The sequence below is a fragment of the Molothrus aeneus genome, chromosome 9, assembly GCF_037042795.1.
Source record: "Molothrus aeneus isolate 106 chromosome 9, BPBGC_Maene_1.0, whole genome shotgun sequence".
NCBI classification, from domain to species: domain Eukaryota; kingdom Metazoa; phylum Chordata; class Aves; order Passeriformes; family Icteridae; genus Molothrus; species Molothrus aeneus.
In genome coordinates this window covers 18,157,709-18,180,726 of record NC_089654.1, presented here as the reverse complement: position 1 = coordinate 18,180,726, position 23,018 = coordinate 18,157,709, and the positions used below count along the sequence as shown (strand labels likewise).

At 38.3% G+C, this 23,018-nt stretch overlaps 1 protein-coding gene across 3 annotated transcripts in view; it reads left to right on the top strand.

Annotated features, from left to right (window-relative positions):
* DPYD (dihydropyrimidine dehydrogenase) overlaps window positions 1–23,018 on the top strand; it is a 332,297-nt gene that overhangs the window by 238,570 nt on the left and 70,709 nt on the right. For 2 of the 3 annotated variants that reach the window (XM_066555445.1, XM_066555446.1), the window contains exons 17-18: window positions 6,122–6,242; window positions 7,107–7,226. In XM_066555445.1, the coding sequence (XP_066411542.1) occupies window positions 6,122–6,242; window positions 7,107–7,226 (241 nt within the window). Of the gene's footprint in view, window positions 1–6,121; window positions 6,243–7,106; window positions 7,227–23,018 lie in introns of those variants that run through there. The other variant, XR_010784063.1, reaches the window with a different exon arrangement.

Here is a 23,018-nt window from a genome sequence, read left to right as displayed (position 1 = left end):
CCCAAATTAACATTACTCACTTTCTAAAGCTTCTCCAAATGCGTCCTGCCCCGGCCTTTCCACACTACAGTAGTGCCACTGTAATGTTCAGAGAGACAGTAGGATGCTCTAGAAAGTTGACCTGCTGCATGGAGGTTACCAGCAGATAGGGGAAGATCCTCGTCTCCTTTTTTTTGCTTTTCAGATGAGGATGCATTTGGGTCCTCTTGGGCCATCAGACAGCAATTTGACTGAGGATAGGTTTAACTCTTCCCTAGTAGACTATTGTTGAATGAAACAGTAAAGTGAGAGTAGTATATGTATTGAATTTAACAGATGAGTCTTGCAAAATTCTCACCTAGAAAGCTTTTCTTATTCTTATGCTACATCATTCTTGTAATCATAAAAGCTCTCCCTCTTTTCCCATAGCTATGGGTACTATTTTGAAAACTCTATCCACTGCTCAGAATGCGAAGTTAACTGTAGAACATTTTTTCATATAAAAAATTTCTCCAATGCTAATAGATGCAACAAAAAATACAAGATTTCTGTCTGAAGAGCCAGTACAGAAAGAAAATCTGCCATGAGAAGGATGCACTGTTGTTGCACTTACCTACCCTTGCCTATCTGCACATAAGAAAACTTATGTCTGCTTCATCTGTGCTAAATTAATAAAAAATAAGTCCTCTGTAACTTACTATCAGCATTTAAAATTGCAAACATGTTGAAATAATGCATTTAGCCATAAAACTCATAGGCAACAAATATACATCAGAATAGTCTTGTGGCCAGCAAAGATTTGACGTGAATGAGGAAGATTACATTTACTCTTGCATTAAATATGATAAAGTATTTTAATTTCTGAAACTTTTTTGTTTAGGTCATTGTAGTCAGTGATGGATGAGGTTTAAGGACTTTACGTGCAAGGTCTTGCTGTATCTTGCAACACTCATTGTGCCATCTAGAACTTCCCATCCTCAGAGTCAGAATAATGGACCAACACAAATCATCAATGTGGTCTATAATGAAGAAGTAATGAAGACTTCATACATGTACAGAGTCAGGATTTGGTCTGAGAAAAGCTGCATTTTCATTCTTTCCACAACTGTACAAGTCCTTGTCTTGCTCTTAGTGAGACAGAACTGCCACCATTATTTAGGGACAGCCTGAAGATTGCAAGACATGGTCCATTATCTGTAGTGCTAATTAGACATGATCAACTAATGTGCTCTACTGGGTGTTAAACTTCCTTAAGAAGTTCTTGGGGAAAATTCCAGGTTTGAGGGTTTTTTATGACATCTTTCAGACTGTTATTTGTATTTTCTCTATATATATGCACACATGTTGATGCCCATGCACTCACACATGTGCTTCCCGAGTAGTGTTTGCATAGTTAACAAACACGTTTGTTACCCTAAAGCAGTTGTAATTCTATCTTTTGCATAATTCCAATGCTCTGAAAATCTGTTTAAATCCAAGTATTAAAAATATTTCTGTTGGTAATGTGTAAAGTATCTCATGGTTTAAAGTAGTCCAGAGAATTAAGTGCAGTTTTCTGCCAGACAAACCTTTTCAAGTCCTTATGCAAATGACTTCTGCAGAACTGGGCACCAAAGCAAGGTGATTTGTGGAGGTGCACCTCGGGCCATCTGAGTCTCATCTTTCCATTTATTGAACAGGTATAATAGTAATTCTCTACCTCAGAGAAGTGTTCTGAATGCAGTGTAAAGATTGTGCAGTAACAGGATGGTGCAAAAATGAGGCCCCTGAAAGAACACTGAAAATAGGTCACAATAAAAATTTCTAAAAATCTGCACCCAGACATTTCTGTAGTAATCTCATAATGGTTTAATTTTTTCCTATGAAACACAAGGAGAGGTGACCTACTCTGTGCACAGCATTTTCACACTGCTTTTTAAACATGCAGGATGTATCTGCCTTGGGGCTGATAGGACAGGGGATTCATCTCATTACTGATGCCAAATGCAATCAGTAGACAACTTGCTGCTTTAATTTCTGAGGACTTATACTCATAGTTATGGTTGTAGTTAAGCTTATCATGTGATCATTTAGAAAAAAAAGGTGAATAGTTGTTTTTCCTCTAGTATATCTACCCATTGGCAATGAGTAGTTAGGATTAAAAGCTTCATCTAGCCCAAGGCTATAATGAATATTCAGGAAAAATGATTCTGTACTGTTGCTTAGGGAAGTAAAAAGACAACCCCTGTAACATTCAAATCTCCTGTGCCTTTGGAATAAACAAGCATTATTTGATTAACAGGAAGACAGAAGACACACTGATGTACAGCTTATACCAAAAGAGACTTTATATGGTATTAAATTATCAACAGATTCTTGTAGGTATGGTGTATGAATCAATATTACCTTTTAGCTGATGATAATTTTACCAAGATTTTATTTAGATGGAATTTATTTTAAAAAAATTAAAATACAGCAGATAAACAAAATGTGCTGGCAGTAGATGTTACAGTCCATTGGAGCATTTGTTCATTCTTCTGGATTGACACCCAGTGCAAAATTATGCTACACGTTCTGTTACAATCACACTGTATCATTCTTAAAGAGAAAACCAACAAACCCAGTTATGTGTAATGAAAGAAGGTAATTTTTAGCAACATAGTAGACTCTGAACCAAAAGCAGTACAATCCTCTACTAAATTAAGCAGAATAATATTTTATTTAGTTCATATTGTTGGTTTTGTGAATACAAATGCCCAGCTGTTTTTACAGCTAGTAACATTTTACATATCAAGCCTTTTAGAAAATATTTCTTGACTAGGCAAGCTTCATCAACCACTTTATCAACGATAAAAGCTGCATGCACTTTCATAAACTTAGATTGGAGTAAAAAAAGATATTTGTGTTGTATTAGCACTGACTGTTTTATAATGTCATTTGTGGGCCTCAAGATTCATTCTTTCACAAGTTACGTGCTTATCCTTGAATGTTTTATAAATCCAAGAAAGAATCGGATAAAGCGATTTGTGAATTGGAGTCAGTCTTTCAGAAATCCAAGGAGGTGGGAGGTCCTCAATCAGTCAAATGAATTAGGCAAAAGGAAGCTTGGACATAACCTCTCAAAAATTAGTTTTTGGTATCATGCTACTCACTTTGCTAAATTTGTGCCTGAGTTTAAAACTTTTCTGGATGGGTCAAATTAGTATTCTCAGAAATCTGAAGTTTTGAGCTGCATTTCTTTAGTCAAGGACTGCATTTACAAATGAGTTCTCTATATCTAATCAATTTAGTGTTTCTCAAAAGTGTTTTGTTGTGTGACCTCTGGAATTTGGTCTTAGTCTAAAGGCAAGGAAGCTTCTAGGGGGAAGTTGTGCACCATACAGTGAACTTCCATGGATTATACAAATGTAGTTTATTCGTTTCCTATGAAAATTTTCTGTCCAGTGACATCAATGTCTTCTGGTTTCAGCCATCTGATTGCTTAGAATGCATTTTTCCAAGTCCTTAGTGCAAATAGAGTATGAAATTACAAAATTTATAAATTAACAAATGACTTCTCTTAATGATCTAAAGAAGAAAACGTGAAGTTAAACAAAACGTGGTGAGGATATTATTCCCCTTTGCAAATGCATTAGTTGTCTTGTCTGTAGAGCGCAAAAGCTCTGTTATTCTCAGGCAGTGACTTCATGACAGAAATCCCTCTGGCAGCAGGGATGCTCAGGCTGTGCCCACTGGGCACTCCCAGTGTCACTGCTGGGAGGGGAGAGGGGGGCTCAGGTGCCTTTCTGGTGTTCACTATACCAGGAGGAACCCGAGCAGGAGGCTCTGGAGGCAGAACGAGGAGGAAGAGGGTGGAAGAAAGGCTCATCTGGATGCTCCAGCACAACTCCATTGTAGGACTCACACTGTAAAGGGAAGCAGCAAGATACATCACATGGGTGTGGCACAAGGGTAAACTGACATTTTTTAGAGTTAACCAGCATGTTCTTCAGTATGAGATTTATTTAATGTGCAAATTAATTGTATAAAAAATTATGGGGGGGAAATTACCTTCAGAAACACCTGTTTCAGTTCAGAATTGTCAAATTTAATGGGAGTTCTAATTTTTTTGTATAAAATTCATCACCTTTCCAATTTCTATCATTAACTGTCTCACTATACAACAGAGCACTGTTTTAACTTTTGTTTTGTTATTTCAGTGTTTACTCACTAAACATTCATTTTTTTTCCCTGGAATATTAAGTGAAATAGGGTGAAGGATTTTACCTCCTTCACTTGAATTTTTGAATTATTTTCCTATTAATTTATCTGTGATTTTATGGAGACCAAAAATGGGCAGTTTTCCAAGGCCGATACAAGTGAGCCTTTCAAAAGGGCTTTTTCTAATCATGTGCTGTGCAATCAGATATTTAAACTGTTTACTAGCATGAGAAATAGAAGACCATTCCATTGCATTAATTGCATTAATCTTGGTTTGTCAGAAATAGAACTGATAGAAAATAAAGATCTTTACTTACTTTCAGGGGAAAAAATCAAACAATTATTGTTTATGATGAAAGACGAACTAGTTAAATTGTCTTAGGTAGGATGAAAACTGGGTTTTATGAAAGATGTCTCCAAAAAGTTATTCAATGGGGTTTAAAATAATTGCATTTTTTAAGGCAGTAGTGTATGTTAGAGTAAGAATTTTTATGGCAGCACTGTAAGCACAACGAAGTCAGCATAATGAGTTATGTGGTGCCAACATCCTGAACATTATCACAAGGATTTCTAAGGAGAAGAATTAACATAAAGGATATACAATTCATGTCTTCTAGAGGGTCTCTCATTTCTGCATTGGGCCTCAAGGAAATTCAAAACAGAAATGAAAGTCAAAGCTGCAACTACTTTCATACTGCCGGTGCAGCGTTTCATGCATATTTCATGGCAGCTGCATGGGCGAGAGAGCACCGCTTTTATTGGGATGCCAGAGCTAAGTCTTAAGATTTTACTATTCATGTCAAGCACTGTGTACTTTCTAGGAACACAGCCTGTGGGGTTTTTGTTTGTATTTAGCCATTGGTGTAAAAAGGAAAAACAACAAGGGGATATTTCCTGTGTTCACTAGATTGGCAACCTTGGTGTCCGCTGGATTGTTTTAAATTAAATTTCATTTAGTCTCATCCCATTCTCAGTTACTACATAGCAGTGCAGCTTTCTGAGTTTTACAGTATCCAAATGGGAGAAGATTATTCATATATGACAGATTTAATTATCTGAGAGAGTGATAAAGACTTAGTAAAAGTAAATAATTGCTGCAGTACTGATTAGCCCACCCACGGGTAATATTATGCTGAATCTTGTAGTGGCACCATTCAATTTTTAACCAGAACATGCACCAGGTTCTCCATGCATCAGTATTGCAAATTTTAAGGTACTGGTTGAAGAGCATTATGAATTGCCCACAGAAAAATAAAACAAGAATTACATTGAGCGAGAACCCTTGTATGTGCCAGATGCAGGTGTTAGTTCCACTGAGCTGTCCTCAGTGGAAAGGGTAGCTGATTACTGTCTACATGAGATGTATACCATAAGAGAAGTAAATGACTGGAAATCCGGAAAAGCTAACACTTGAAGATTTCGATTTCTGGCTTTAACAGAGATTTTGATCTTTCATTTACACTATGGCCATCCCAAGTTATTCTCAGAGTTCAGAAATGCTGAATTGCATTCTGATAGCCCTGCAACCTCGATTCATCCTTGTTCTGATCAAGGCAGGATCAGACAATGCTTCAGATTCACATTATTTTATAGGATATGCTTGTTTTTAATGTACCTTACATAGAGTAAGTCATTAAAACTGAAAATTATTTTTTAAAAGAAATGGGTAAAATAGTCTGTCATCCAAAATGGTATTTTCTTCTCTCTGGGAAGGGAACATTTTGTGATATCTTTGTCTTCTGAAAAAAAAATTTCCTTTTTTTCACAAACCTTTCTGTAGTGGATTTGCAGTTACTTGGTGTGTCTGAAATAAGTTACCTAATGAGATGAAGCTCAGTTCTGATGTGCAATTTTACAAAATTGCAGCATAGCCACTTAGAGCAAAGTTTTCTATTTCCTTAATATACATTTTGTTCATACTACTTTTAATTATGTTCTATATTTATCTGGCCTATTTGAACAGGATCCAGAGCTGGTACGAAACATCTGTCGCTGGGTTAGACAAGCTGTTCACATTCCTTTCTTTGCCAAACTGACCCCAAATGTCACTGATATTGTGAAAATTGCAATGGCTGCGCAGGAAGGTGAGTGCCTCCAGTGCACAAGTTGTGCAGATTTACTGATTTGCTGCATGGGGTAAGATAGGAACATTGCTGGAATAACAGATAACAGAAACTAATAGGAAAATATTTTGTTTGATGTATTTAGAATAAGCACAGTGATCAAAGGTTTCCTAATTTTGTTCATGCATCTGGAATAGAGCAATATATGAAGAGAACCATGTTAGACTGTTAACAATAAATTGTATAGTGTTTTCCTGTACGCTCTTAATTCTGTCATATTTATATGCTTACCATACCACTGTAAATCCCCCTGTTCCTATATTAAGTAGTGAAAATGGTGTGTGTGTTCTGAGAGAACAAAAATACACTACTTGAAGGTATATTATTTTTTTTCCTTAGAGTTTAATGCACAAAGTGGCAGAAAGTAAGTTTGCAAGTAGGTGTATTAATCCATCATTTAGAACCATGGTAATCGTTTCTTCGTCACAATGCTTCTTTTGTCTTGCTGCACAGAAGCTTGGAGGAGGTGGCCACTGTTTTGGGGTAACTTCAGGTGTTGAACAACTGCTGTAGCAGGTTCTGTCCCACACAGCTGAAGGGCAGAGATCTGCCTGTCAGCCCCAGCATTTCCACCTGCTGTCTTATAGCCCTTACAGCTCTTTCAGCTGATGCAGTCTGCCTTGAAGCTAGTGCTAAATTTGTTCTCCCAGGATTGGTCATAAGGACCTTTCTGTGCATCCCCTTGCAGTTTGTTGCTTTTGCTCTCCAGCTGTTTATTTGAATTTCTAGTTATTTCAGAGTTTCACAGGTTTTCTTTAGTATTTTATCGTCTCTTGTTCTTATACACATGATTTAACAAAAAGTGACTGACCTTTTCTTTCACAGGTGGCGCAGATGGTGTTACAGCCACCAACACTGTGTCAGGACTGATGGGACTGAAAGCAGACAGCACACCTTGGCCAGCAGTTGGTCGAGGACTGAGGACCACATATGGTGGCATGTCAGGTAGGTGTTGCCCTTTTTGATGCATGGTACTTCCTTGGAGGCTTTCAAAACATCAGGAGGTCCTTGTAGTGGGCTAGAATATCATGTCTGCAGTCGCACCGAGTCCTTAAAGCTCACTGCTGGTCAATGTTTCTAAGTCATGACAGATGGAACAGATTAAGTGTGAAGGCTCTTGGGTTGCCCTTTCCTTAATGGTAAAGCACTGCATCAGAATACTGTGATAGGGTCACTGGAGAGGGAAGGAAATCTCTTCCCTCGTGACCCTCGCTTTTCCTCAAATTTTTCATCCTGTCACAATTGTCAGGCCCCACGTTAGACAGAGGCTAATGAAAGGGCATCGCAGGGGGAAATATCAACAATCCAAATGCAGTGTATGTTTCATAGCCCAATCTCCAGCCTTCCTTCCTCTTTCCCACTAAGTGCACCTTTTCCAGAGAGGTTATTTCCTCCTCTTCCCACTGTGGTAAAAATGATAGACAGTATTAGGCAAATGTATGCATATTTTTGTAGCCTATTCCTCAAGATATACAAGAATATCTTGTGTAGCCCATATTTTCCACTCCTGCTTCACAGTTTAATTTTCAAACCAGCTGCAAAACTTTTACACTCCAGTTCAGTGCCGGTGCACATTAATGTATTAATCTATTGACCCTGTGAACTCTCTTGCTGTGACAACACAAACTTGGCCCTGAAGACAATGCTGTGAGTTTCTTGGCTTTACTGGTATGGAGATTAGTCTCCTTGGTGATAAAAGTAGCAGTAAATGTGCATAAAAGAAGTAATAGCATCCTCCCAATTGAGTCAAATGTTATTCTATTGGACCCACCTCCTACCTCACACCAAAAAAGTAATCAGAGGAGACCAGAGAGGCAAAAATATCCTTTCTTTTATGTGACTGGTGTTATCCTTAGAGAACCATAGGAAACGTAGCAAAAGATGACTTTTAAACAAACTTTAATTCAGATGAGTGTATTCAGTGGCAAATTGCGTTATTGCCTTAGATAACTACATAGAATTTGGAATTTTTTAGAGAAAGCTGAAAAGTAAGAAAGTGATAACAATCAGAAAAAATCATTATGCCTATCGCATAATAGTTTCACAGTGACAGTCCAATAAGATGTTATATTTTAATATTATGCAAAATGGGAGGAAGAGGGGAACAAGAAGAGAACAGCTAAAGCCCATTTCAATTTCTCTAGCCTGCCATGTTGACAGGAAAAGAATAAAGGAGGTCACAGTGGGTGCTGTGCATTAAAAATTAATAAAAGAACTATTGCAGTAGTATTTTATATAAGTAACACCATTCACATTTTCTCATTTAAGTTGCAATTTGTGAATATTCCTTCCTACCGTAATTCTGCCTAATAAAATCTATAAAATGGCTGCATTTTAGAGAAGTGTGTCTATGTCACAAATTTGAAACATGTATGCAATGTAAATTACAGTGGCACCTGCATGTCCAGCTGTGAGGATGGTCGAGCATTTCTGTGGTTTACAATACTAAATGGACCCAAAGAAAAGTTACTTCTTTATTTTATTTATATATATATATGTGTGTGTGTGTATGTGTGTAAGTATAATTTTTTTTCCTGAAATTTTTTGTGTATCAGAGAGAGAAAATTACATTTTAGGATGCACCATTACCTATGATGCAAATCTGCTTATTTAAAAAATATTTAAAATGCTGAAAGTGTTGTCAATTTATTGTGTTTTGAAAGAGTCATCACTGGGTCCCAATGCCACAACTCGTTGCACAAAAGAAAGCCACAGAGTCCATTAAGTCAATCGCTCGGCAGCATGTTGCAATACTTCCTGCTCAGCAGTCAGGTGTAGCAGTATACAAATTTCCAAAAGCAGGGAAGCAATTTTAAATCAGGAGAGCTAGCATGCTTACAAGCAGACAAAAAGTGGGAGAGCGTGTCATCTTGTCAGAGCAAGGGGCAGGGTGGCCGTACTCCTGTTCCAGCTGTGCCACGGCGGAGACATGTGGCCTGCAGCCAGACACTTGACCTTTCCGTGCTCTGTTTCCCCTGTCTGTGGAATGGCAGGAACACCACTTACATGCCTACAGGCTTGGTGGGAAGTGCTCTGTGGTCTTGGCATCAAAGTCGCTTCACAGCGTAACATATTGGGTTTCTATTTTGATGTGCATACATTTGTTTTATTTGATTATTTGATAGAGTCAGTAAGGTTTTGTTGTTTTTTCCAAATAATTCCTCTCAAGAGAGAATTAATTTTTGAAGTGAAAGGCAGCACTATTATAGAAGCAATAAGTCTGGTTCATTTTCAGCGTGTTTTCCCAAAGCACAGCTGGTTCATTGTTGTTCTGTCGTGCACAAACCTTGGGCAGATACAGCACGCAGCCAAGCTGGATCAGGCTTTCTGGATTTTTCCATGCTCATAGATTGTGGACTGGTGGTGATGCTCCCATGGCCCAGAGGTACAGTGAGGGAGGCAGGAGTTCTGTCCCTCAGGGTGCCACACTCATGGTGCTGTGTGACCGTGGGTGAGGTGGGACCTGGCCCCAGCCCTGTGGAGGTCTCAGCACAGGGTCCCCTGAGGTGTCCTGGTGAGGTCTGAAATGCACCTTGGATCAACAGTGGTGCCCCTCAGCATTACCCAGCCCCTGTGTCTCTGCTGACCCTGGCAGTGACCAGGTCACAGGACAAGAAGTTGGTCTCTTAAAGGACCAGTGTTCTCAAGAGATTTATAAATTCACTGTGTTAGAGAAGTGCAGGTTGCCTTCTCCAGGTGAGTGCAGACTCCCTCCTCTGAGTTTGATGAAAGTTTCCAACAAAGAGCAAATAACAAAGATGGGTCAGTGCCCTGCCCCAGCAGCTGCCCAACATTTTGACTGACAGACGTCCTGTCCTCCAGTTATCAAAAATGTCCTCCTACGTGGCCATGTACTGAAAAAATGTTTTCCATATAAAATCTCCCCTTGGCCTCTTCATCCCTTCTCTTCTTGTCTGCCTCATGCAGAAGCAGCTGTATGCAGGAAGTTCATTTCTTCATTTTTGAAGCAGGAATATTTTTTTTTGTAATTCCTCTTAAATTACAAAATCACACGTAGTTTCCTATGGTTCATCTAACATAAAGAAAAATAATAAGAAGAAAAGTTTGCCCCATTTAGTTTTGAGTTGTCACAGTCAGTGTTTTCTTGCCAGCCAGTGCTTGGGCAGTGACCTTCCTGTTTTGATCTAATTTGATCAGCTGAAAATTGCTAAGCTGCAAGAGGCATCCCTGTTTCCTCCTTTCTACCCTCCTGTTTCTTGGCTGGTTTTGACAGGGAAGGATCCCGGTATCCCAGGTTTGGCGACCAGACTGTCGGACTAGTCTCTCTCTTCTCCACTTCCCTGCAAATACTGAATTATTAATACAAAGTGAAACAGCTCTCACAGCACACACACTCATACTAGCACAGCCTGCTGACCTGAACATGAGGAGAGCCAGATTTGAATCCCAGGTGTGAGCCCAGGTCATAGTTGGGCCCTCCTGGATTCCAAGTTTGCCCTACAAATATTGAGCTTTATAAAATCTCTTAGGTTTTTCTTCTACTTTTACCTCTTTCCTTCTGACAAAGGATATATTTATTTTTTTTTCAGGAAAAATTTCACTTTAATTTTTATATATTTTTGTTTTCTAAAGAAAATTAATTTCCAATCTGCACTGTGGAGCATCAGTGCAGTCTAAATGCTGTTGTAGCCCTGCAGATTTTTGTGGCCCTGTTATCTGAGAGGACATTGTGTTTAGAGGATTCCCCAGTCTTCATCCATTTTTTTAAATAATCTTTTAAAAATAAATTTAGAGGAACTGCCCATTACTCAAAAAGTGTAGTTATCCTAATGAAGTCCATACAAAATACGATTAAGGAAATAAGCCCTTATGATGAAAGAAAAAATATTAAAATTAAGATACAGTTTTTCAAGCAGTGTAACTGTCATATATGTTTGCAGCATTAGAGACAGTTGGATTTCCATTAAGAAGCTTTTAAAATGGATCTAGCAGTATTTCAGGTTTGAGAATGTAGAATATGTGAGATTTGGTCATGAGTTCTTCCTATACATTGGAAGAGTATTTGCAAGGTATTTGTCTATTAAAAAGAGGCAAATGGTGAGGGTTTTATCCTCACAAAGAATTATGACCTCTAGCTCTGAAAGACATGTTTTAGTTTGTGTATGTGTAAATTATTTTGAAAATGCTTGTTCTGGTATTTTATAGATACCAGAAAAAGTTGCCAGGTTTCTGAGAAATGTTAATATACTGTCAGCAGCTGCACACTTCCCTAAGATTTCTTTCTTTGAAATGTATTTTAATTTTTTTAAAAGGTTTTTTCCATGAGCTTTCATACTGTGCTTCCATATTCCAGATGTGTTTTATAAAACACATCACATTGCAGCACAATGGGATATCTATTGCAGGCAAAATAGAGCAGAGCTTCTGTTTAAATTTCCATGGTTTTTTGTTCTTTGTCATCTGTTTGTTTCTTTGTTTTTGTCTGGAAGCCAAATCCTTAGGGGATAAATTTATAAAACCATATACTGGACTTAGGAAAAACTTAGGTTAAAAGCAAATCTCTCTACGGTGCACTCACTATGTATTCTTTTAATGCTTTGTTTCAGAAATATTGCAGTATTTTACAGTAGCAGTTCAAATACCTCATGTCTGTGTGCTGTTATTGTTTTGTCCATTTATTATATGCTGTAGTACTTTGGCATTATTTGCACAAGTTTATTGTACAGCATGTGCGAGTACATGTGCTTGTTTTCCAGAAAAAGAGATTCAGGAAGCTGTGTGTTATAACTTCATAGCTGCCCACAAGGGATATCAGAAGGAGGATATCTAGGTGGTGGATTCAGTCATTAAACACAGGAATAATTGGAAATTATTGGAAAACAGCAGAGACAGTTAATTTTAGTTACTTTCTGAAGTTAGTGGAGCTGTCTGTTTTTTCAGAAAAACACTGTCCAAGAGCAATTGTGGCATTTAAGGGAATGCTTTTCAGGAGTTATTAAATTAAAATGTATATTGACTTTATTAATAGAGACATATATTCTAATCTGAAATGTATGAATTATATTGAAAGAGAAAAAGTTGAAGTTACAATAATAAAGGCTGCCTTTTAATTTTAATTCAATGACACATGATTAAAAGAAAAGTGAAAAAACCAACTAAGAGCATTCACTTTACTCATCACAGTTCTGTCAGTGACAGTGCAGTGTGGCTTTTGGTCAATAGAAATGAATGAAAAGCTGCCCGTCACTGGAAACAAAACAAAATGTATGTATGCTTAGGCACTCCAGTTTAGTATAAATATTTACCAAGAGTTAAAGACTATTTACATTAACGTATATTTATAAAACAGTGTGGAAAGGGGTGAAAAACAAATATATGCCATAGTACAATTTTAATTTTGTTTTATTATTCCTGTTCAATGTAGCCCAGCCATTAAAAGTCCTTATTTGCATATATTATGTCAGGATTCACAAAGAGTCCTCTGTTTTCTGTCGTGTCCTTGCAGCAGTCTGATTTCTCTTAGTGTACTGCCATCACTGGTCTGTGCAGGAGAGATCAGAGCCCTAATAATAGATTTTTGACAGGGAGCTCGCCTGCTACCTGCCCTACACAAATCCTCACTGTTCATGTTTGCTTCATGGCAACAAAGCAGACAGAAGGAAAATGCCAAGTGCTGAATTTGAGGTACAGCCCTGCCATAGCTTGACATTTCAGCAGAATAGCAGTTTATGAGATGCATAATTTTTCATCTGGGACTCAGCTGCCATTTTCATAGAGGCTTGCAGCTCATCGACTGACTGGAAGTAGGGCAAAGGTTTACAGCATAGATCAAGGTCTACATCCTTCCTATAGCTATCTTAAAATAAGTATTATTCTCTAAATAAGGTTAGAGAACTAAACATATTTTTTCAGTTTTTAATATTTTCTAGCCAATTTCATTCCCACAAAGAAAACACTTTGCACTTTTAGCACATTGATTAAAAATGATCATAATTGATTTCATTCACCAAAAGATGAAATGAGTCCTGGAGAAAGAATGAAGGAGGAGTCTTTACACAGAGCATTTGAACAAAGCTGTGTTTTCTCCTCCTCTTACTTTGAAAAAAAGCTCATTCTAAGCTTGAAATGAATGAGGAGTCTATACTCCTTGAGTGTAATTGGTTTGTGGTTTATTATTGTTAGAGATTGGATTTAAATTTTCACATTCATGCACATGTACTTGGGAAACAAATGCAGTGTAGGTACATGTAAGTGAGTGTTTAATTTAGAATTACACATCTCTGTGAGCTTCAGTAACAGTTCACCATGTCAGAGCCTCATATAGAACAATGGTACAGTACACTGGATTAATTAAAGAAGCCTTGCAGAGAACTGAATTCTCAGTATGTCAAGATTTCAATTTTATGTTAAATATTTTCTAAAGGCCAGACCCTTAAATCTCAGGGGCTGTACCAAGCAGTGAGCTGTGAATTTAACCATAGGCTAACTGCTAATGATAAGGAAAAGAGTCCAAGTTGAGGCAGCTGTAATACAGTCATTGGATTAGGCTATCAATCACTCGGTTCCCTGAGGAACAGGCAAAGACGACAAAACAGTGAAAAGGGAAATTAGGAAGGGAGGGCATGACTAGAATGAGATTCTTCACCAAATGTATCTGTTAGTTGGCTGAATCCCCCAAGCATCAGACAGGAATGTCCAGCATTGCTCTCAGACTAAAAGCCAAGTATTTGTTCCAAAGTCCTAGAAAACCATCAAATCATCATTAACTGTTGCTGTTCTGTGCAGGCTGCTAGAAATGCAATTGGCTACATTATCCTGGTTTAATAGCCTGTAATTAGGTTAATCTCTAAACTGCTGCTGTTGAACACTCTGGATTTACTGTTTATATCAGAGCTCATATGGAATATGTACAGTTGAAATAATTCATTTCACAGTTGATTGGGGTTTTTTATAAACAGGTAAGTGTTAAGCTATGGAGTCTAACTCATGGCAACCAAAGGCATGTGTCAGAAAACAATTCATATAAAATCATAAATTCTTCACAGACGTAATATGAGAAAAATAAGAGAAAATCACTATAGTATAGATTGCAGAAAAAGAACATGGGGAAAAGAGCATGAAGGTTTATTCTGGGTGCAGGAAGATAAAATGGGAAATCTGTTCATATAGTGTTATAGATTAGCATGATTAAGTACTGAGTGTTCTCATAGTTAGCCTTTTGAAGACACAGTCTGATTAACAAAGAATGGAAATGAATAGAGAAAGTAAAAGAAATGTTTCAGAGCAGGTTTCAAAAGTGTTTCAAAGCAGGTTGGTGGAGCAGGAGCTTGTATTTACAGTAATGGGTATAGATGAAAGTACCACAAGTAAACTATGACCTGATAAGGAGGTGTAAGTCAGTCAGGAGCAGAAAATCTTTCCTTCTGGTCATATCAGCAAGATCAAACCCAGTGGTGGTGACTTCGTCAGCACGAGTTGATTCTTTCCATGTCTGTCAGATCTGGGAAAAGGTGTCTTATGATCACCTCTTCTAATTTTAAGCAAAGACACACCCCCAAAAAAATCTCTTTTGTGTCATGTCTTTTGACGATTACTGTGTTTAAAACTGAAATTTTTCTGTTGTAAAAAGATTGCTATAATTAATTTCAGAGGTCATTTATCTACTTTCAGTATCTTATGAATTATTTATTTGAAAAGTACTCGGCATTTAAGTACTTTTTAGTTTATTCTAACACAGGAATGAAAATACTATCAAAATTTTCAAATGGACATTAATTAAAATAATAAAAATCAAGAAAAGTGTGGTGAAGTCTACTGCTAGGTTTGTTTGCCATTAAGTCTCAGCAGGTCTCAGTCTTGCTCACCTCTCTCCATGGACAGTCACAATGAAGTCAAAATTTATTTTGACTTCAAAATGATTCTTGAATGTGGTCTAGAGACTGTGATGGCATGCAGTATAACTCTCCAGCCTTTCCTACAACTGAAAGGCTACTGCTGACTACAAAAGTGTGTCTAAACTGGGAGAACTGTGTGCCCTGTGCTGTCCCAGTGACTGGCTGGCAGGGTCGCTCTGGCTGCTGACCTTTCTCTGGGGATCACTAAATTAGGGTTGGGCCAAGCTTTCCTCTCTCAGTGTGCAGGTGATGCACATGTACATTCTGTCATTCCAGAAGAAGTGACAGGCATGTGGTCGTGGACTGGAGCACAAAGATGGCTCCAAGTGGCAGAGTTCAAGCAGGTTTGTAGGTCTACGAAGCTTTGTTGCAGTGTATGTATGTGGTGGGTTAAAACCTGCATACTTGTTATGAGAGTTTAAGGAGCTTCAGTGTAGGAGGCAGAGGAAAGACCTGACAAAGTAAATAGGGACCCAGTTCATGTGATTTCATGTCGATGTTCCAAGCTCTGTGTTGCTGACGGTGCAGGGCCCATAATCATCTTTCCTGCTGACTTGTTGTTCCATATCTGAATCAACAGCAGGGCTTGTGGTACAGGTGGTGCTTAAGAGTGATCAATGAGACAAGTGCCTTCTGTGGAAATTATAAACTGTACCTGTCAGTCAGAGCAGAAGCTCTAATTATAATCTCCCCCCCTCAAAAATAACCCCAAAACCAAATCAAGAATCTGGTAGAATTTGTAAACAATTCTGAGTAACAATTGTATCAGCAGAGGTTAAAACCCCTGAGTTTGACCAGGTGTGTCTCAAGCACGTTGATTTTTTTCAGTATTACTTTGCATATTGATTTGCTCTAGTCACTAAGTGGTATATATTGTCTGTAGAGCCCATCTTTATTCTGTGGAGGGCATATTCTCATGTGGAGAATAAACGCATTTTTGCATTTATGAAAAAATAAACAGCATCACATTTACAGATCAAAATCAAAATAGGAGCTAAAAAATAATTAGAAAAATGACTTCTTATTTAACATTTACTAGCCTGGAGCTTCTTCCTGTTCTCCCTTCTCTCTGTGGGACAGCTATGCTTGCAGAATAGGCTGACTGACTACTGTCTTCTCCCATCACTGTGGGGATCCTACCACTGCTGCCAAAGCACCCCAACCTCTCTATTGTGTGTGAGCTCCTCCCTCTGGATCAGCTGCCTCAACAGCTTGTGCATCTCTTTGAGGATTTTGAGGCTCTCCCCATTCCTACCACTTACAAAGAACTTGATTGATGTGCTTTAGAAATGGGTCACAGTGTCTTGAAGAGAAAGTTTCACAGTTACATGAAGGTGTGCTTGCTGGGAGTAATCCTGTTTCGGGAGATTTTGACAATCAGATACAGGGGTTTAGAAAAAAAATGAAGAAATTATTCTTGGAACAAGTTTAAATGCAAGGCATTTGTTTACACCAATCAGCTTTAGAAGAATATACTTACCTCATTAGTGCTCATGTCCTGCTTCTATGTAGCTTTGAAAAGTTCTACCACTGGTTAGCTATGATTTATTATAAACTCACCAGGGAATACATCTTTATTCACCTAAATCCTGCTAACATTCTGCATTTTCTAATATCCTGCTTGAATAAGGAATAAATCCTAATGCCAACTTCACACGTAAAATACAGAAGACAAAATAGAGCAATTTATTTTACTGGGTAGATTCTGGATTTGTATTTCACTGGGTATCACTTCATTCCTAGCAAATGATTACCAGAAGCATTTATAAATGTATTTCACAACCATCAGAACATTTTTTTTAACCTTTCAAAAGAATGCATCTAATATACAGTAGTCAGCGAGGGAATCTGCATTTTAATGTGCCTTTTCATGCAAGCACCTCATTGTATACAATGAGCTGTATAAATGTCCTGCTCACATACAGGATATACAAACATATCCTACAAAATCTTTTAGGGAACCTGCTGTTGGAATTCAGTTTTCTATTTTATGATCAATTTGCAGTTTCTGCATTGCTGGATAATTGAAATTGTCTTTCCTATTAACATGCACCATGTAACCATCTTCCCTAAATTCCATTTAAATCCCGGAAGACACTCATAGTCAGGGATTGAGCCCCTGTTGTTTGGGTTAAGTGAGAGCCGAGGGAGAACTGTTGAGGAGAGTGTCCCACTGTTCCAGAATGAGAAATCATTGCAGATACAAAGAGAGGGTGTTTTTAATGGCATGAGGTCTGTCCCTAGAATGTGTGGTACCACACCTGACTCAGCACCAAGGTAAGGCTGATGCTGTGAAGAACCTTGTTACAGGCAGCTCAAAATGAGGAGAAAGCTGTGTGGTTTTTGCAAGCAGGCATGTCAGTGAAGACATAGCTAGCTGTGTTACAGCAGTGTCTGTGCATTCACAAATGTTTCATGACCCTATTGAGACCCATTGGATTCCAAAAGAATGTGTGGTTACTACAGTCCAGATTTTGGCTGGGCCCAGCTTATCTTACTCCTGTCAGCTATTGCTCTACTTATGCTGTTAAGGCCATGTCAGTTGCTCACCTATTTGAGTACCCCAGAAATGGCAGTGTTTTCACCAATTTTTGGATACATGCCCGCTCAAGAGCTGCTTAGCTTTCAATAGTGAGTACTCAGAGAAATCTTCTCATTCTAGGCACTGATAAATTTTGTGTGCTTGCAGAGAAGGTACTGTCAAACAATTCTCATAAGAATCTGTTCCTTTTTTTATGTATAAGAGGAGAAATTTCTTCAGAACTTAACTCAAGGTGGATCTGAAGAATTCAGACTTCCAAGGAAGATCTCCTGGCACCTTACTTCGTCAAGAAATATTAGAAAAATCTACTATGTGGTACATTCTGATTTATTGGTATAACAGAGAGGTTGTTTGCATCTTTGTTTATAAAAACATTTTAGATGATTAATTCTTGGCAGGTATCCAGAAAGGAGGTAAACCCTGCCAGATGTAGGAAAGTCTTGCTCCATCTTGTTGTGGGGAGTTTTAGTGCAGAGTTCCCTTCTGAGTGGGGCTGGCACAAAGATTTCTTTCCGGTATGTTTATTTTTCTTTTCTTTCAGGCTTAATATTTTGCCGCTCTGAAGACATCCCCAGCTTAACGTTAGAGTCAGATAGTGTGAAAAGGTCTTAAAAAAAATGTCACTCTTAGTCTCTTTTGCAAACTTGGGCTTTTCCAGGGCTGTCTCCTCTGTCCTTTGCTGTTTCTTTCTGTTTCTCACCAATGAGGCTAGCACAGAAGGCAGGCAGCAGTGGTGCTCTCTTCTGCCTGTGCTTCCTGCATTGCCCTCCTGAGCTGTGCCACTGCCACGTGTGTCTGTGTCCCTGAGTCTTCTGGGGCTGTCCCAGAATGGCCAAGCTCAGAGAGCACAGAAGATGGAAGCAGAGGTGCTGAGGGTTATCCCCTAAGCATCAGGCACTTCACTAGGAGACTCCCAGGCTTCCCCCTCATCCCTGTAAGGATTCTCAGAGGTGGCTTCCTTTCTCGCTCCATCGATGCATCAGAAATTTGAGGTTAGTGTATTCCTTACATATTAGTATATGTACTGCTGTCAAATGCCTAAGGCAGTGTGCACCTACATTTTGTGGTGAAATTCCAGTGGTTAGCCAAGCAAATGATGTGGGGTTTACTGGTGCAGCTTAGATTTCTCTTTTTGAAAATGCAGGTGTATGCTATTTTATCCCAGTCCATTTTCTAATCTGATGTTACAGGAGAAAGTGATATTTTTAAGCTTGGCATTAAATATCTTCCAATCACTTAATGTAAGCATCTGGTGTTTTTATGTATTTTTAAAGCCCTAATAACAGCATTGCAATCCCTTAATGCTCTTTCTCGCTTTCTTGTTACAGTAGGTATGTGGTACGCATCTTCTGGTTTAAAAAGCTGAAAGCAAATTTCAGCATTTTAATCTCAGTGTTAGGAAAAGGATCACAGCAGCTGCTATAGTATTTTGTATTTATGCTAGTTTTTGTAAAGATTCATGACATACTCTCTGGGAGCTAAATATTGACAAGCATGCTCTAGCAAGCAAGATCAGGCTTGGTCAGCTAGCACAGCTCAAGTCTCTGCATTGACACTGTGACCCAAGTCTGGAAACTATTATCCTACACCATTTATTTTGGCTTTATAGGTGATACTGCCCACTTGAATTAGGGGTTTCTGCTGTATTTTTAATACTGTAACGGTGGATTCATATTTGATTTAGGACCACAGTACTTGCAAGGTTGGTTATACATCTGTGTTTGATGACATCTTCAGTAGTGTATTGTGTATAGAATCACAAATGACAGCATAAAACCTACATGATTTCAAACCTACAAGCCAGAAGTAAACATTGAGCATAAAATAATTTTAAAATCACATTTATCTTTTAAACTATAGAACAAACCATGTCCCAAAACTGTGGGTCTATGAAAGCTATTGATCAAAAGTGGAGTTTGGATGTGTATTCATTATGTGAGGTAATTTAAGAGATTAATTTTTTTTTTATGTTCTGTAGGTAAAAAGAAAAATCCACTTTTTTACTAATTGTAAGAGCACCATGTTTGGAATGCTTTTAGTTTACTTTTTGAATTTGTGAGCAAAGAACTTAAGCCAATTTGGGCTTCTAGTAAACTTGGCATATACATCAAATTGATTACCAGATGCATTGTGCAACATATGGCATTGTACAGCCTTTGTGTGCTTCATAGTATTTTCTTAAATTACCATCATTTGTTTTGATTCCAAAAATGCACTTGTCTCAGCTTTCTAGTGCTTTGGACTTAAATGCAGGCTTTCCAGTGCTGAACAGATGTGTTAGAGTTTCACATGGAGCATTTATGCTTTTGTGAGTCTTCTTCTTCGAGTTTTCCACACACAGTATTATGTCAGCAATAGCTCAAGTATCTTCATTTTGGTATGTACATTGATTGCCTAAAATAACCTTCAGAATTCTAAGAATTGTACATAATCAAGAAAAACACAGAAGAAACACAGTTTTCCCAAAGATACTGGCCCCAAAGTGAATCATATGTTTTCTTTTCGGTTAGAGAAGGACAGGAAGGATGGAGAATAATTCCTTTATGCGTGACAGCAACAGTCAACCACAGTCCTGTGTGCTTATGTGAACCCCTGTATTTCCATGCTTGAGGCAGTGGTGTGAATGGACATAACACCTCATCCATGAAAACCCACAGAATAAGGTGCTTGGCACATTAGTATGTAATTTACTTCTGAGAGGAGAATGCTTGAGTTGATTCACAAAGCATACTTCTAAAAAGTTATCCTTTAAATTACAAACAGTTTTAGAGAAAAGGGTAAGAGGACATTCTGGGACAAGGGATTTGTGACCAGGAGGACCGACTGCTGCCTCTTCTGCTCAGGTGGAATTGCTCTCTTTACACACATTTCCAGGCCTGCCTGTGTAGTTTTTTTATTCTTGGAGATAAAAATATTATACTTTTGTATAGCATTTGGACATCCTCTCCTAGAAGGCACTGTGTAAGTGCCAGATACTGCTGCTGTGTGTTTAACAGTAGCAGTGTGTGTTCTCATCAGTATTTTAAAATCAACAAACGCTTTGTGGGCCCCTGGCTTTCTGTTAATTGGCCTTTACTTTGATCACTGAAGACCAACAAATGCAGTTTAGGACTTGTGTTGCTACCATTTTTCTTCAGTGGAAGCTGAGGGGATGAGTAAGTACATCAATTAAGTCCCTTACTCACCCTCTGAGCTACCCTCATTGGATAATTAAAGTGATCTGACAGAGCAATACACTAAATTCCCTTGCACCCCCTTCTGTTGCTCTGAATACATCAAACAAATGAATATTTAGGCCTATTAATGCTGTTATTTTTTATTAATGCAGAAAGCAGAGTTATGATATGAGTGTATAATTTCTTCTTGAAATCAGCACTGAGTTGTGTGGCTGGTCACAAGCAGGACTGATATAACCATGTTTTAATTAGCAACTCTCAGTAATATATCCAGAGCTAGTAAAGGCCTCTCCAAATAGGGTTTGGGCTTCCTTTATTCCACAAATAGTTTACACAGCATGGACAAGCAATTATTTTGCTTTTCATTATGCCACTGACTCTTCAGCTTTCAGTACGTTCTCAGCTAAAGAAATGGCATGAAATTTCCTATAATTGTGAAGGTTATAAAAAAGAAGAAGAAAAGAAAATTCTAAATTGTCATCCATGCACATCTAAGGCTTCAACTAAATCCAAGGTATCACCTCTCTGTTGGAGGGAAGTCTTTTTCATTCATGGAAAACTAAGTGTTGTCCTCCAAATTTCATTAAAAAAAATCACAGAATATGCTGAATTGGAAGGAACCCTCAAGGATCATCAAGTCCAGCTCACAGCCCTGCACAGCACTATCCCCAAGGGTCACACCATGTGCCCAAGGGTATTTTTCAAGTGCTTCTTGAGCTCTGTCAGGCTGGTGCTGTGACCACTGCCCTGGGGAGCCTGTTCCAGTGTCCATCCACCCTCTGGGGGGAAGAGTATTTTTTTAATATCTGCCCTAAAAAAAAAAAACCAAAAAAAAAAAACCAAAAAAAAACCCCAAAAAACACCAAAGTGTAAGGAACTGAATATTTAGAAACTTATGTACATGGTTATGAAAGCATAATTATAAGAAAGCGTTCTGGTGTAATGAGCACTACGTATCTGTCATAGAGTGTTTTAATGTCTACAGTAGTTATTAGCTGAATATTTCCATTCTGTGAGCAACTGCCATTCTTGAAACTGATTGATGTTTATGAATAAAGCACTTTTATTATGTGTTGCCAACCTCTGAGGACTAATCTTATAACCTGCAGTGCCTACAAAGGAGTGATGATACCTGCTCTTTCTGGAACTAATCACATCTGAAGAAAGTGAAATGCTGAAAGCATTGTGGGTTTTTTCTGGAGAGCTTTAATTGCATTGTAGACTATTCTACTACAAAATGGTTGTAGTGTTTTACCTGACAAAAGTGACATGGGGAGGAAAATAATTTTACAGGAAGAGACATGTTTGAATATAGGCAACTAACACTGTGAAGTGGCTTGGCTCAAGGCAGTGAATTTATTTGTCAGCTGATGAAACTGTGGTCTCAGTTTTTCATTGTCTGGCTGCAGAACAGTCTTCTGATAGGGCATGCTGGTTGCAAAGTCTTCACTGGCCTTTCATTAGTTTGTTTTGTGGGTCTGTGCTCTGTCCATTCTGACCAACAGATCTGCAATTTCAGAGAAGAAAATGTACAAGAAAAAGAAAAGAGAATGCCTTTCCAAGTGTTTATCTTCTTAAAACCACACTGTCCTGCTAGGGCCTAGAAAATCTTTAATCATGCTTTTAAAGTTTTTCAAAGGAGGAAAGCTGTAAGAAAACACTACAGGCAAGTTAGTGGTAAATATTGCTCAGAGAGAACTCAAGGTTTGTGGAGGTTTTGTGCATTATTTAAATTTTTTCATTCTTATCCTGCCTCTGTCCCTTAGATCTATAAAGGCATAGTGCCCTCTGGCTCTAGTGGGAGCTTCCAGAAAATGGAAGCTTCTTGTGCCTTCCTCCCAAAATAAAGCAGAGAAAGAAACTGATGCTAGCCAACACTGGCCTATAATGTAAGGTCTGAGCTCAGCTTGTAGGAGCAAGTTCAGCTGCTGACACTAACCCAACTGCTCAAAGCCCCCAGTGACTATATTTGTGCTTTGGAAACCACCTAAAGATGGAAGATTGCTGCTCCAAAGACCCATCAGGTTCTGTATTTAAATTAAGGCAGATCTTGAGCTGAAGAGCCCTCCCAATAAACTGTTTTCTGCAGGTAAAGTGAGAACCCAGATGATATCTAACTCATAATTTGATCACCAGAATATAGCTGGTCCTGCAACAATCACAT